Genomic DNA, 15,172 nt, shown 5'->3' with positions numbered 1-15,172 from the left:
GTTTCATCAGGAGGTCAGTTAGTGTGATTTCAGTTTCCTGTTTATATAGTGGCATGACTGATAGAGGCATGCTTAGCTAGACTTTGACCCAAAAGGAAAACCTTGCTTATTTAGATCACTGCTAAAGATTATTAAATTCCAAGACTTACTTTAAGGCATTAGTTAGCCAATACTTCTGTGGTTGAGTGTTTTCATTCCATATATTTCAAAATAAATACAAAATTTTAACTGCTACTCCTATCAGAAAGCTACTCGTCAGAGAAAATGAATCTGTGCTCTTTTCCGAGTATGAAGAGAGTCTTTTCTTTTGTAGAATTATGATAATGATATTATGCCAACTAATGTTATATGGAAGGAACCCTAGTGGCACCATAGTTAACCACTCAGCTGCTAACCAAAAGTCGATGGTTCGAACCCACCAGCTGCTCCGCTGGAGAAAGACGTATCAGTCTGCTTCTGTAAAGTTCTACAGCCTTGGAAACCCTATGGGGCAATTCTACTGTATCCTAAAGGGTAGCTATGAGTCAGAATCGACTCAGTGGCAATGGATGTAGTTTTTTTGGTAATGTTACATGGCAGGGAATAAAAACAAAAAGATTACATTAAATCAATGAAAATGATGTTTATTTCCTCTAAATAATTTATTCATTTGTACCTAGGAACTTAAAGAAACTGAAGAAAAACTGAGAAATACAAATCAAGACTTATGTAATCAAATGAGACAAATGGTACAAGATTTTGACCGTGATAAACAAGAAGCTGTGGATAGGTAAGGTCCCTGTAGAGGCCTAGTGCCTGCCTCCCTGCTTCCTTTCCCAGATTCTTCTCGCCTGCCAAGAAGATTCAAGAGAAGTGATGGTGTGAAACCTCCCTACTGAGACCTTAGACTGGAGAAGATGAATCCCTGGCTTCTCAAACTAGAATTCGGAACACATATCCATAGAAACAGTGTTATATAGTGGGTTGGATTCTAGAGCACCATGAAAACTATAGTTCACAGAAATATTATAGCTTAGTTTTTATTTTTTTAAAGGCTAGTCTGGGAGTCAAATTACTCTTCTTTATAAAGAAGATGTCTGTGGGAGGGAGTATGTCTTCCAAGTACCAAATCATAAACTTAGAAACAGACTGTTGGAACATAACTTACTTGTGAGTTGGGAACTAACTAATATTTGTGTTTAGTATAGAGGATTTGGAATTTTGGGACCACATCCTCAATTATTTCAACTAATTTTTTTATAAACAGAAGTTCTCAACATGAACTATTGTTTCTGTTTGAAGAACTGGGGCACTCTCACATCTGAGTTTCAATTATTCTCTAGAAACATTCGAAGAAGGAAAATTTTGAAATTTCTCGTAAGACTATCTGTTGTAAATTAATTATTACTGCTTTTGGTTGGGGAAACCCAATCTGACTTTAATTAGTTTGCATTAAAGAAAAGAGATTAGAAGGAAGGAAGGAAAAACAAGTTCATGTTGGTGCTTCCAGTGGTGGTGGGCATGGCCTTGATTCTTTCTCTGTTTCTAGGTGTGAGAGGACTTACCAGCAGCACCACGAAGCCATGAAAACCCAAATACGTGACAGCCTGTTAGCAAAGCATGCTTTGGAGAAGCAGCAGCTCTTTGAGGTTTATGAGGGGACTCGCTTGCAGCTTAGGTGAGAAGAAAAGAGAGTGGCTGACTTAAATATAGAGACTACATTTTCCTATTCTGTTACTTAGAGGAAAATTGTTTTTTATGCAGCCCTTGTATTTTTTGTGGTTATTAAGTTTCTGGTTTTGTGTATGCAAGGTCCGACTTAGATAAGATGAATAAGGAGATGGCCACAGTGCAAGAATGTTACCTGGCAGTGTGCCGAGAGAAGGATAATCTTGAATTGAATCTCAGGAAGGCCATTGAGAAGGAGCAGCAATCTCAGGAGGAAAAGGTATAGTGGAAATTTTCTTAGGCCTCAGTATTGTCATTTAAACCAATACACTTGCTGTCTTGTGAAATGGGGAAGGTATATATAGAAGTCTCTTTACTTTTGACTATATCACACTAATACAGCTCACAAAATATAGTAAATATTAAAATGATTATTAAAAACCTTAGTAGAAAAGGATATATATAGAGAAAGAGAATCAATTCTGACTCATGGCAACCCATGTGGGTCAGAGTAGAACTGTGCTCTATACGGTTTTCAATGGCTGATTTTTTCAGAAGTAGATCGCCAGGCCTTTCTTCCAAGGTGTCTCTGGGTAGACTTGAACTTCCAACTTTTTGGTTAGCCACAAAGCACATTAATCATTTGTACCACACAGGTGTACCTTTCTCTGTCTATGTCTCTCTCTCTATTTATATGTGTGTATAAAAATGATTCCCCTTATAGATTTATTCTAGGAAGGAAAAAAGAGTTCTAAAAATAAGCAAGAGGTGGACCACAGCTGCTTCATGTCTGAAACTCACGGATTCTCATTTTTCATTGGCTTGTAGACGCCCCAGGAGACCCTGCACAGTCCTGAGATGTTTTCCTTCTGCCCCATTTTTCTCTCAGCACCTTACTCTGTCATTTTATTTTGTTGAGGAGACGTGCAGGAGTTTGAACTTGAGGGCCTCATTATAGGGAAGGTGCTAATGTGGAGGACCTGAAAGGAGGGTCTGAGTGTTAGAGTGACCTCATTCAGAGCACCTCTCCCTTTCAGGGATGCTGGAGGGCCGCATGTACTCTGCTGAGGGCCCAGCAGTAGAGTCACATGCAGCAAGCAGTCACCCCTCCTCCTCCTCTCCCTGTCTTGGTGGGGAACCTCATCCGGGCACAGCCTAACTCTCCCTCACACTTTGGACCAGCCTGCAGACCACACTTTGAAAGCCACCTGCCCTAAGATTAGAAAATGTTTGTAAAGGCTTGGATAATTGTTCTACACATAGGTCTCTGAATAAGTTATATTAAAAGCAAACTATTGCTATTACTGACTTAAGAATAGTAGAGAGCAGGTGAGGAATTTAGTTTATCTAATATTCTGATTATTTTTGAATAGACTAATATGAGAAGAAATATGCCATGTGTACATATCATATAGTGGAAAAAGAACTTCTAAAAGGAGCCGTCTCAGTGTTGGCAGTGTAAAAGCTAGAGAACCAAACCAAACCCCATGGCATCGAGTTGATTCTGACTCAGCGACCCTATAGGACAGAGTAGAACTGCCCTAGAGGGTTTCCAAGGAGCGGCTGGTGGATTCGAACTGCTGACCATCTGGTTAGCAGCTGGGCTCTTAACCACTGTGCTGCCAGGGGTCCTGTAAAAGCTAGAAAGGATCTTAAATTACCTTGAATGGAGGACTTAGCTTTCAGTAATATTTAAAAAAATTAAAGTAGGGAAAAGATCTCTAATGTGATTCTTTTCTTCTTTTAAATATACACACACAGACACACAGACACACACATACACACACACACACATTGAGAATATATTTTTTGGTATAAAAAATGAATTTAACTGTAAAATTGGATTCTATGTAATAAGTCAGTTGCAATAAATAGCTACCTCTGACTGTTATTTTGGCTCATGAGTGTTTATGCATAGGTGCAAGAAGAAAAGTTAAAACTATTTGGCCCTTCAAAATTATTTTTTTTTCTTCTATAAAATTTAAAAACTGAGTAAAACTGATTTTTTTCTTTTGGTGTACAATTCTGTGAATTTTAACATATGTATAGATTCATCAGGAGCCCTGGTGGCATGGTGGTTGCGCACTTAGCTGCTAACCAGAGGGTCAGTGGTTCGAATCCATCAGCCGTTCTGCAGGAGAAGGATGTGGCAGTCTGTTTCTGTAAAGACTTACAGCCTTGGAAACCCTGTGGGGCAGTTCCTGTGGATTGGAATTGACTTGATGTCAATGGTTTTGGGGTTTATAGATTCATTAGGATACAGAACAGTTTCATCATCTCAAAAACTCCCTCATGGTATCCCTTTGTAGTTATTTTCACTACCTCATCCCTAACAGCTGGCAACCACTGGTCTGTTCTCTGTCACTGTGTTTTGACTTTTCAGAAATGCCATATAAATGAAATTATTCAGTATGTAAATGTTTGAGACTAGCTTCTTACACTCAGCATATTGTCTATGAGAGTCATTCATTCATTCTGTTTTTGTGTGTATCAAGAGTTTGTTCCTTGCTGACTAGTAGTCCATCGTATGGATAGGCTACAATTTGCTTATCTATCTCCCCAGGACATTTGGGTTTTTTCCAGTTTTTTAGTGGTTATTAATGTTGTTGTTGTTGTTAGTTGTTGTAGAGTTGGCTCCAACTCATTACCGTCTTCTGTATAACAGAACAAAATGTTGCCCGGTCCTGCACCATCTTCATGAGCATCGGTATGTTTGAGTTCGTTGTTGTGGCTACTCTGTCAATCCATCGCATTGAGGGTTTCCTTTGTTTCCCTACCCCCGCCCTTGTTTAAAGTCAGGTTTATGGAGATATAATTTCCATAAAGTAAAATTCACCCTTTTTGGTTGTACAGTTGAATAATTTTTTTTTCTTTTTCTTTTTTTTTCTATTGTACTTTAGATGAAGGTTTATAGAGCAAATTAGTTTCTCATTAAACAATCAATACACAGATTGTTTTGTGACATTTGTTGCCAACCCCAAGACAGGTCAACACTCTCCCCCTCTCAACTTTGGGTTCCCTGTTACCAGCTTTCTTGTCCCCTTCTGCCTTCTTGTCCTTGCCCCTGAGCTGGTGTGCCCGTTTAGTCCCGTTTTGTTTTATGGGCCTGTCTAGTCTTTAGCTGAAGGGTGAACCTTAGGAGTGACTTTAGTACTGAGTTAAAAGGGTATCCAGGGGCCATACTCCTGGGGTTTCTCCAGTCTCTGTCAGGCCAGTAAGTCTAGTTTTTTTTTGTGAGTTAGAATTTTGTTCTGTATTTTTCTCCAGCTCTGTCCAGGACCCTCTGTTGTGATCTCTGTCAGAGCAATTGGTGGTGGTAGCCAGGCACCATCTAGTTGTGCTGGACTCAATCTGGTGGAGGCTGTGGTAGTTGTGGTCCATTAGTCCTTTGGACTAATCTTTCCCTTGTGTGTATGGCTTTGTTCATTCTCCCTTGCTCTAGACGGGGTGGGACCAGTGGAGTGTCTTAGATGGCTGCCTCATAAGCTTTTAAGACCCCAGACACTATTCGCCAAAGTAGGATATAGAACTTTTTCTTTATAAACTATGTTATGCCAGTTGAGCTAGATGTCCCCCGAGACCATGGTCCCCAGCTCTCAGGCCAGTAATTCAGTCCCTCGTGGAGTCTGGATGTATCTATGAGGCTTCCATGACCTAGCCTTGGTCAAGTAGTGCTGACTTCCCCAGAATTGTGTACTGTCTTCCCTTCGTCAGAGTTACCTGTTATCTATTATCTAGTTAGTGTTTTTTTCCTCATTTTTGCTGACCCTCTAGTTTACCAAGCATGATGTCCTTTTCTAGCAGTTAGTCTTTCCTAATGGCATGTCCACAGTAAGCCAGTTGATCTCTCCTGGTCCTCGCTTCTGTGGGGCATTCTGGTTGTATTTTTAGTAAGACTGATTTGTTTGTGCTTTTGCCAGTCCACAGTGTGTTCAGTGTTCATTACTAACACCATAATTTGAACGCATCAATTCTTCTGTCTTCCTTTTTCATTATCTAGCTTTTTTGCATGCATAAGAGGTGATTGAAAGACCCCATGACTTGGATCAGGCACACCTTAGTTATCAAAGAAACATCTTTACTTTTTAAAACTTTAAAGAAGTCCTTTGCAGCAGCTGCTATAAACAATAGTGTAATAGGATTTTGTGTAAACAAAAGCTTGATTTCTCTAGCGTAAATATTGAGGAGAGTGATTACTAGGTTATATGGTAGATGTGTGTTTAACTTAAAAGAAATTGCAAAGGAACTGGATGGTGCCAGTGGTTTACTCTCAGCTGCTAACCTAAAGATTGGTGGTTCAAACCCACCCAGTGGCTCCACGGAAGAAAAGACCCGTGACCTGCTTCTGTAAAGATTGCAGCCAAGAAAACCCTGTGGAGCGAGTTCTACTTTGTCACAAATGGGGTCGCTGTGAGTCGGGGGCTGACTTGATGGCAGCTAACAGCAAACAACAACGTACGACGCTGCAGAACTGTTTTCCGAGTGGCTGTACCATTTTGCACTCTCCCCAGCAATGGAGGAAAGTTTCATTTTCTCCACATCCTCTCCAAAACTTGGCATTGTCAGGATTTTTTTTTTTTTAGACATTCTAATAGGCATGTAGCAGTATATTATTGTAATTTTAATTTGCCTTTCCCTTCTGGCTGTGATGTTGAACATTTTTTCATGTGCTTATTTGCCTCATATCTTCTCTGACGAGCTGTCTTGTTCAAGTCTTTTGCCCATTTTTAAATCGGGTTTTTTATTTTCTTACCATTGAATTTGAGAAATTTTTATGTATCCTCAATACAAGTCCTTTGTCAGAGGAAAACCTACCAGACAGTCATGAACAAATAATGCCAAAACAGAGCCAAAGTTCTGTTGCTGCATGGCAGTGTGTGAGGTGTCCTTCACGGGTGGTATAGTTTTATTGGCCTCGGTGGGTGACTCCTCATAACCTCTTGGTGAAACTTGCAGAAAACTGAAAGAAACAAACCAATAAACAAAACAAAAACAAACTCTCAGATAATTTGATCACTTGGTAGAGTTTTCTTTGCAGTGATAGAACATAATGCAAGGGATTCCAGTTCTGAGATCAACTGGGTTCCTAGAATAGAGAAGGCTATATGAATAGTTCAAATTATTAAATTTCAGATTAACCATTGACAGTTCTGATTGGATAACACTTCAGTTTTGATGATTTTTTTTCTTTGATAATGAAAGAAAGCGTCCTGATTTATAACAGGATGTATAGTTTTAGAATGGAACTGTAATTCTTGGCTTATCTCAAATACGAGGCTTTTAGAAATATCAGTCTCTTCTGGGCTATGGTACCTGATTGGTCCCATGACAGGTAGGGCCTACGCTGTGCAAGGAACAAAATTGTCAGTTTCCTTTGTTTAAAAGAGTACTTTGTCTTCTGGGAGTGCCTTTATTGTATTAGATATTTTTTAAATATAGTCATCCTTAAATTTTTTTATCCAAATATTTGAGATGTAAGCAACTCTTTACAAGACAATTTTTAGTCCACAGATTGAGTTAGCATGTTGTTGTTAGGTGCTGCTGAGTCACTCCTGACTCATAGTGACCCCACGTACAACAGAAGGAAACATACTGCTGGGTCCTGTAGCATCCTCACGGTGGTTGCTATGTTTGAGCCCATCGTTACAGCCACTGTGTCAATCCGTCTCATAGTTAGCACGTAGGAAGGTCATCTGTCTCTGTTGCTGCTGTCTATTGCATGCATGTAATCATTATTTCATAAGTTTAGCCTGGAGACTGTTAGTGTTATACAGTGATATTTACTTGAATTTTATTTAAAGAAACAGCTATTGGAAGAGAGAGAAGAATATGTAAGCAAACTGCAGGTGAAACTTGAAGAAAAGTACCATGATACCTTTATGATGGAAAAGGACAAGTGGCGGAAAGAACGAGAAACTGATATTAAACAGCAGGTTGAAGTTGAAGTGATCTTAGCCAAAGCACTCTGGGAGAAGGAACAGAATGAGGTGTGGGTTTAAATTTATTTCTGATTATTGTGTTAAAAAAAAGTAATATTAACTCTGTTCCTGCATTTTAATTGCCAAGTTCATGCATAGTCACCCCTTTTAGGTCTCAGAATTAGGCTATTCGTAGGTTATACACCAGTTTTACTTTTAAATATTTCCCCTCTTGATTTTTTAACCCAGTTCAGGAGTCAGCAGGTTTTTTGGTACTCCTTTGATGCCTCTAAATGAAACCATGACCTAATTTCATATCGTGAAATGATTCTGAAAAGTCCATACCGATTTTTGGCATAAATAATGCATGTTATGGATTAGAGGAAAGAAGTGATGACTGGGCAGTCTCAGAAGCTCGACGCTTACTCTGTCAGTTGCCTGAATAGAAAATAATTGTTTCCTAGAAAGTTAGCAACCAACTTATAATCTCAGAAACTTAACGGGAAATGAAATAAATTCTTGGTCTACTTAAACAAGGGTCTCCTGTCCGCAGTAGTGCTATTGATTGGAGCCAGCGCTAGCTCAAGATGGGATGGTAAACCACTGTCCTCTGCTTCGGCATCCCTGCTCCTCATCTCCCATCCCTCCCCCAAAATGGCGTTTCCATTAATCTAGTGCTGGCACCTGGAATTAATTCTCCTAGTCATTTTTCAGTATAAAAACATGTAATCTGAATGGTACAAAACTAATTCCCCCATTTATGCATTGTTGCCTAGTTTTCTTTTTTAGTTGAATTAGCTAACCAATTAATTCCCAAGGGAATGAGAGAGAGAGAGAGAGAGAGAGAGAACGAGCTAATGTTTTCATGAGAATGTCAGGAAAACTTGAGATGCTACCCAAGAGGGCCATTTCAAGTAAATCAATACAGTCAGGGGCTCTGGGGGCCAGGGAAGCAGTTTGTGAGCTCTGAGTGCCCAGAAGATGGAGAACAGGAACAGGGAAAAGTAAACTTGGCTGCTTCCCAGTTTTGCATAAGACTGATTCTGTGTGGCTCTGTGCGCTACTGAAAATGCACTGCTGAAAGTGGGAAAGAATCGGAAAGTCGTTCTTCCAATAATGGCCCCTCTTGAATGCACTGTCTACTCAGTGGGATTTAACATCATAACAAACAAGATTCAAACGTGTTCAAGTGAACACAATTATACTTCCAGATTGTCACTCAATTTTAGATTCATTAATTAGACTTGCTAGTGCCTGCTTTGTACAAAGCATGGGATTTATGGCAAAATACGAATTATTAATAGCAAAAAAAAACTTTTTTAAATCATACCATCTTTGCAGTGGCAATGTCAGAGCTTTCAGAAGGTTGCGTCTTGAGAGCGAGATAGCCTGACCTTGCACAGCATTACTTAAATCTTTCATGCGATTTGTGTCACAGAGATAAGGCCAAAGAGTAACTCGGGTGTTACTTGAGGATATATTTTCATTGATGGAATTTCTAAACCTTATGTAATTACTACAACATTGTCTAGATGGTTTTCTAACTCTGCTGTGGTTGCTTTATTGACTAGCTATTAATTCTAGTTTTTATTTATTTGAATATTTTTCTTCTCAAACAATTTTTCTTTTGAAAACAGATTAAACAAGAACTCACTCAACAGCTTGAAAAGGAGTGGCAGGCTAAGCTGGATGAAACTCTAAAGGAAATGAAAAAGAAGACTTCAGATTGTGGCAGCCAAACTGACCAAGTATCCGCCGTTGATGTTCTTTCCAAGGAAGAGATGGCAACAATGGTAGAAGAGCAGAAGCGAAAGATCCAGCACGATTTAGAGCAAGAGGAGAGTGTTCTCCAGGAGGGCTGGAGGAAACGAGAAATTGAACTGGAACTTAAGCATTGTGAAAATGTTGCCAAACAGGTAATAGACAGGTTTATTTTAGTAAAGTTATCGTAACTGCCTGTCTGTTAATGAAAACCTTTAAAATGCTATCCTCTAACTTGTTCATAATTTTTCTGCTTTTAAAATTTTGTACATTTCTAGGGTAGAAAGCCTATTATGTTATTATATATATGTTTCTTCATTATATTTCTGTCACAAAGCTGTCACCTCTCAATTTTTCTGTATATTCTTTCAGTTTATAAAACGTTTGATCCTCTGAGATCAGTCACAACATTAAGATGCCTGAGGTTGAAGATGGGATTTTATGTCTGAATTAAGCTCAATTATGAATTTTCCATATCTAATTTTATAAGAAAAGATTCCACTAAGTAGCTATAGGTAAACAACCTTAAAGCAAATAAGCTATTTAACAGTATTTATATTGAGACTTGATGTAGAGTTGAGTCTGCAGGCATACCCCTTAAATGGGACTTTTGTATAATTCCCCTCAGCTGCCAAAAAGTGGTGCCATTGCCTTTCCTTTGAAGCACTCACAAAGCTAACTCACTTTTAACTGGGGGAAGTTACTTAATTTCTAAGAAATGTCATACTTAGAAAAGTATAGTTCTGTGTTAGCAGAATAAAAATGAGTTAGTGTCTCTTATATTATCTGTATTATCCATTACAGTGATGCTCAAATTTTTTGGTGTCAAGACTCCTTTACACTTTTAAAAATTGGAAACTCCAAAGAGCTTTCGTTTATGTGGGTTAAATCTCTTAGTATTTACTATGTTGGAAAACAAAGCTGAGAAATTTTTACAGCACAAGAATACCCCAACACACATCCCATTGGCTGTCAGAGCTATGACATCATCACGTCATGTGGCCTCTGGAGAACTATACCATTCACTCCGAGAGAATGAAATGGCAGATAAGGTCTTAACATTATTTCGAAGATAGTTTTGACTGGATCTCGGGATCTTCAGAGGTTCCTGGACCTTAATATCTGTTATTTATTATAAACTCTTAAACAAGATAATGCCTGAAATAAAGGGTTTTAGCAATATAATCAGCTTTTCATCCGTGCTCAAAATACTGCTCATTTGTTAAGTTGCTCTGTGTGGTTTTATAGGGCATCCTTAAAGTCTGGAGACATAGGTAAGTATATGTAATCGTATCAAGGACATCACCAATTAAAAACGAGTAGGTTTCTGAAATGTTTACTAAAAGGTTTGGACAAAGTTAAGAAAATGTCTCATAGACAGATACATTAATTATAGGTCTTGTGAAGAAAAACAAATAGCATGATATAGTAGAACGAAAACGTTCATAATAACTTTTAAGTGATATAAATTTCTATAGGAGCTGTATCTTTTTCCTTTATTTTTAACTCCCTATAATCTACAAATAAATGTATTTAGCACTTTAGTCAGAAACACAGCTATTTATATCAATTCTGATTTTGTGTGAATATATGGATATATGTGTGTGTATCGTTATTTAATAAATGATCTCATGATAACTGGTGACAAGTTTATAAACAGATAACCCTCATAATTCATCAGGTCTTTAATTTGTGCCTGAACTGATGGATTGCCTCATTCTTTAGTCACAAACTCATTCCCGACAGCGTAAAAATTTGCCATATGTTAAGTCTCTAAGCTATATGGGTGTGTATGTTGTTTGTGTGTGTAATACAGTGTATAGTTGCTATTTGAAAATGGAATCTTTTTGAAATTTGGCATCCCACTTTACCTCTTTCTCTTGCAATGTCCTCCAGGTAGAAATAGCTGTGCAAAATGCTCGTCATCGATGGCTGAAAGAACTGCCTGAGCTTGCGGAGTATAAAGCACGTCTAAGAGCAGAACAGAAGAAATGGGAAGAAAAACAAGAGATTGCTGTGGCCAAACGGGTGAGTAACTTCAGCAGGTCACCTCTCCTGACTCCTGTCTTTTCAGCCCTGGAAATTTGTACCGTGTCACAGAGGTGTTGCAGGATTAAATAAGATAATGAGTGTTAAGCATTAGCTCAGGGCCTGGCAAATGGTATCTGTTATCATCGTGATCAAGTTGTTCTGGACATCCTTAAAGTCTGAAAGCAGTAAATATATGTAAGGGTGTTAAGAACATCTTCAACCAATTAAAAACATAGTAGCTTTCTGAAATGTTTACTAAAACATAAGGCCTAATCACTTTGCTAAAACCTGGCAACTTTGAACTTTTTTTTATATATATATGATATTTTATTGAGTTTTTGGTGAAAGTTTATACAGCAAGTTAGGTTCTCATTTGACCGTTTCCACTCAGATTGTTCAGTGACATTAGTTACATTTATCACAATGTGTCAACATTCTCTGTAATTGTATTCTGTTTGTTCCCTTTTCAGAACTCTAGTTTCCCTGCCCCCTTATCTTCTTACTTTGTTATTGAGTAATTGTTGACCTTTCATACTGGTGGTTTTTAAGTAAGGAACCAGCCTTAAACAGGTAATATCCTTTATTTTGTATACCACTCTGCTATTTCATTAAAATGTGATCTCGGGATAAGCTTGGTTCTGGATTTAAAGAGCGTCTCAGGGGGTCCTCGGTTCTCTACTGTTCTACTTTTTCTGGCTTTTTTTTCCAATAAGAATTTGAGTTCTGCTGCATGTTTTTCTCCCATTCTATCCAGGACCAACTGTTGAGACACTGATCAGAACAGTCAGTGGTGGTAGCTGGGCACCATCTAGTTCTTCTGGTCTCAGGGTAGGTGAGATTGTGGCTCTTACTGACTTGTATCTTCTCTGTGCTTTTGATTACCTTCTTACTGTTTTGCTCCTGGTGAGTCGAGACACATAGTTGTGTCTTAGATGGTTGCTTGCAAGCTTTTAAGACCCCAGACACTACTCACTTCACTAGGATGCAGATCGTGATTTTTGTGATTGTGTTATGCCAGTTGAGTTGTTCCACGAGACTATGGCCTTAAGCCTTCAAACCCAGAAAACTAATGTTGGAAGGTGTTTGGTTATGTCTGAGGAGCACCTGTCATAGTTTGAATTATGTCCCCCCAAAAATGTGTGTATCAGTTTGGCTGGGCCATGATTCCTGGTACTGTGTGATTTTCCTATATGTTGTAAATCCTGCCTCTATGATGTTAATGAGGGAAGATGGGTGGCAGTTGTGTTAGTAAGGCAGGACTGGATCTACAAGACTGGATTGTGTCCTGAGGCAATCTCTTGAGATATAAAAGACAGAAGTGAGCAGTGAGACAGGGGGACCTCATGCCATCAAGAAAGCAGTGTGGGGAGCAGAGTGCGTCCTTTGGACCGGGGTCCCTGCGCCGAGAAGCTCCTAGTCTGGGGGAACACTGATGAGAAGGCCGAGAGAGAGAAAGCCTTCCCCTGGAGCTGACACCTTGAATTTGGACTTTTAGCCTACTTTGACTATGAGGAAATAAACTTCTCTTCGTTAAAACCATCCACTTGTGGTATTTCTGTTGTAGCAGCACTAGATGACTAAGACAGCACCCGTATTTGTGGCTTCAGTGAATATATATACCTGCACCCACATACTATATTTACATGTACCTATGGATACTTCTATCTTTTCTCACCTATGTATGACCTGTACCTACCTGTATTCCAGTTTACCTATACCCATCCATATGTGCTCAAACACTCATTATTACTTTGGTTGTGCTATGCTCACTACATCCACAATTGCTACCATTTTTACCATCACCAAAAATAACTCTTCTCTGCTGTATTTTCCTCTCCTCCCCCCTTCCTGGTAACCACCAATGAACATTGATCTCTCAATATTTATCTATTCTTGTAATTCTTATAAAAGAAGGATCATACAATATTTGTCCTTATACGCTTGACTTGTTTCACTTTGCATTATGTCCTCCAAGTCCTTCCATGTTATGTTTTGCGGATTCATCATTGTTCTTTATGGTTGCGTTTTATTCCATTGTATGTATGTACCACACTGCTTATCCATCATCCGTTGATGAACACTTCAATTGTTTCCATTTATTTGCTATTGTGAATAAAGCAGCAATGAACATAGGTGTGCATATTTTTTTGTGTGTCATTTTTAGGTGTCTATAAGTTGTAATCGACTGAACGGCAATGGATTTGGTTTTTTTTTAGGGTATATACATAGGAGTGGGATTGCTGGATCATATGGTAGTTCTGTTTCTAGTTTTTTTGAGAAAACGCCATACCATTTTCCATAGTGGTTTTACCATTTTACAGTCCCACCATCAGTGGATAAGGGTTCCAGTCTCCCCACATCCTTGCCAACATTTGTTGTTATCTGTTTTTTTTAAAGCAGTGCCATTTTAGCCAGGGTAAGATGGTATCTCATTGTAGTTTTGATTTGCATCTCTCTAATGGCTAATGATTGTGAACGTCTTTTCATATGTTTGTTGGCTGCTTGGATGCCCTCTTTGGTGAAGGTTCTGTTCATGTCCTTTGCCCGTTTTGTGATTGGGTTGTTTGTCTTTTTGTTGTTGAGTTGTTGCAGTTTTCTATAGATTTTAGAGCTTAGACACTTATCAGATAAGTCGATTCTGAAGATTTTTTCTCAGTCTATAGGTTGTTTATTTACTCTATTAATAAAGTCTTTTGATGAGCATCAGTTTTTAATTTTTAAGAAGTCTCATTTATCTATTTTGTCTTCTAGTCATTCATTTGTTGTAATGTTATCCTGTCTGTACAAACGATTAGGTCCCATAGTTTTCTTCTGTGCTGTCTTCCAAAAATTTTATGGTTTTAGATTTAACACTTAGGTCTTTGATCCATTTTGAGTTAGTTTTTGTGTATGGTATGAGATAAGAGTTATGTTTCATTTTTCTGCAGGTGGATATCTAGTTTTGTCAGTACCATTTATTAAAGAGACTGCTTCTGCCCCACTGAATGGACTTTGGCCCCTTGCCAAAAATCAGTTGTCCGTGGATGGCTGGGTTTAATTCCGAGTTCTCAATTCTGTTCCACTGGTCTGTGTGCCTGTTGTTGAACTAATAGTGGCTGTTTAGTATGTTTTGGTATCAGGGAGTGTGAGGCCTCCTTCTTTGTTCTTTTTCTTCAGTATTGCTTTGGGTATTCAGGGTTTCTTTCCTTTCCATATGAAGTTGGTCAATCGTTTTTCCATTCCAGAAAAGAATGTTATTGGGATTTGTATCGGGGTTGCGTTGAGTCTGTAGATCACTTTAGGTACCATTGACATTTTCACTATATTAAGCCTTCCAGTCCATAAGCACAGGATGTCTTTCCATTTTTGTAGGTCTCTTTTAAAAAGTCTCTTATAGTATTGTTTTATAATTTTCATTGTGTAAATCTTTTTGTATTCTTTTTTTTTCTATTTTTTTATTGTTGTAATGAAATGAAGTTTGTATTTCAAGTTAGTCTCCCATACAGAATTTTTTTTTTTTTACATACATTGTTATGAGACCCCAACCGCTCACCCCATTCTGCAACAGCACACTCCTCCCCTCCGCCCCTGATTCCCCATGAACATTCAACTAGCTCCTAACTGTCTCTGCCTTCCCATCTCACCTCTGGAGAGAAGCCACCCCTTTGGTCTCTTGTATCTTCTTGACTAAGAGGCTCATTCTTCACAAGTATCACTTTATGTCGCATAGTCCAGTCCAATCTCTGTGTGAAGAGTTGGCCTCAGAAATTGTTTTAGTTCTGGGGTGATGGAGAGACCAGGGGCCATGCTTTCCAGGGCACCTCCAGTCTCAGTCA

General features: G+C 38.7%; 1 protein-coding gene across 5 annotated transcripts in view; it reads left to right on the top strand.

Moving 5' to 3' along the window:
• The window catches only part of CEP152 (centrosomal protein 152), a 102,981-nt gene that overhangs the window by 61,453 nt on the left and 26,356 nt on the right, over nucleotides 1–15,172 (top strand). For all 5 annotated transcript variants that reach the window (XR_002825615.1, XM_023740652.1, XM_023740654.1 and 2 more), the window contains 6 exons: nucleotides 660–769; nucleotides 1,529–1,657; nucleotides 1,792–1,927; nucleotides 7,449–7,634; nucleotides 9,203–9,481; nucleotides 11,223–11,354. Coding sequence is in view for 4 of the 5 variants with exons in the window: in XM_023740652.1 (XP_023596420.1) it covers nucleotides 660–769; nucleotides 1,529–1,657; nucleotides 1,792–1,927; nucleotides 7,449–7,634; nucleotides 9,203–9,481; nucleotides 11,223–11,354 (972 nt within the window). In the remaining variant the exon portion in view is untranslated. The remainder of the gene's footprint in view (nucleotides 1–659; nucleotides 770–1,528; nucleotides 1,658–1,791; nucleotides 1,928–7,448; nucleotides 7,635–9,202; nucleotides 9,482–11,222; nucleotides 11,355–15,172) is intronic.

Source organism: Trichechus manatus, unplaced genomic scaffold (assembly GCF_000243295.1).
Source record: "Trichechus manatus latirostris isolate Lorelei unplaced genomic scaffold, TriManLat1.0 scaffold00161, whole genome shotgun sequence".
Taxonomy (NCBI): domain Eukaryota; kingdom Metazoa; phylum Chordata; class Mammalia; order Sirenia; family Trichechidae; genus Trichechus; species Trichechus manatus.
Note: the sequence above shows the minus strand (reverse complement) of the source record. Positions and strands in the feature narration are given on the sequence as shown.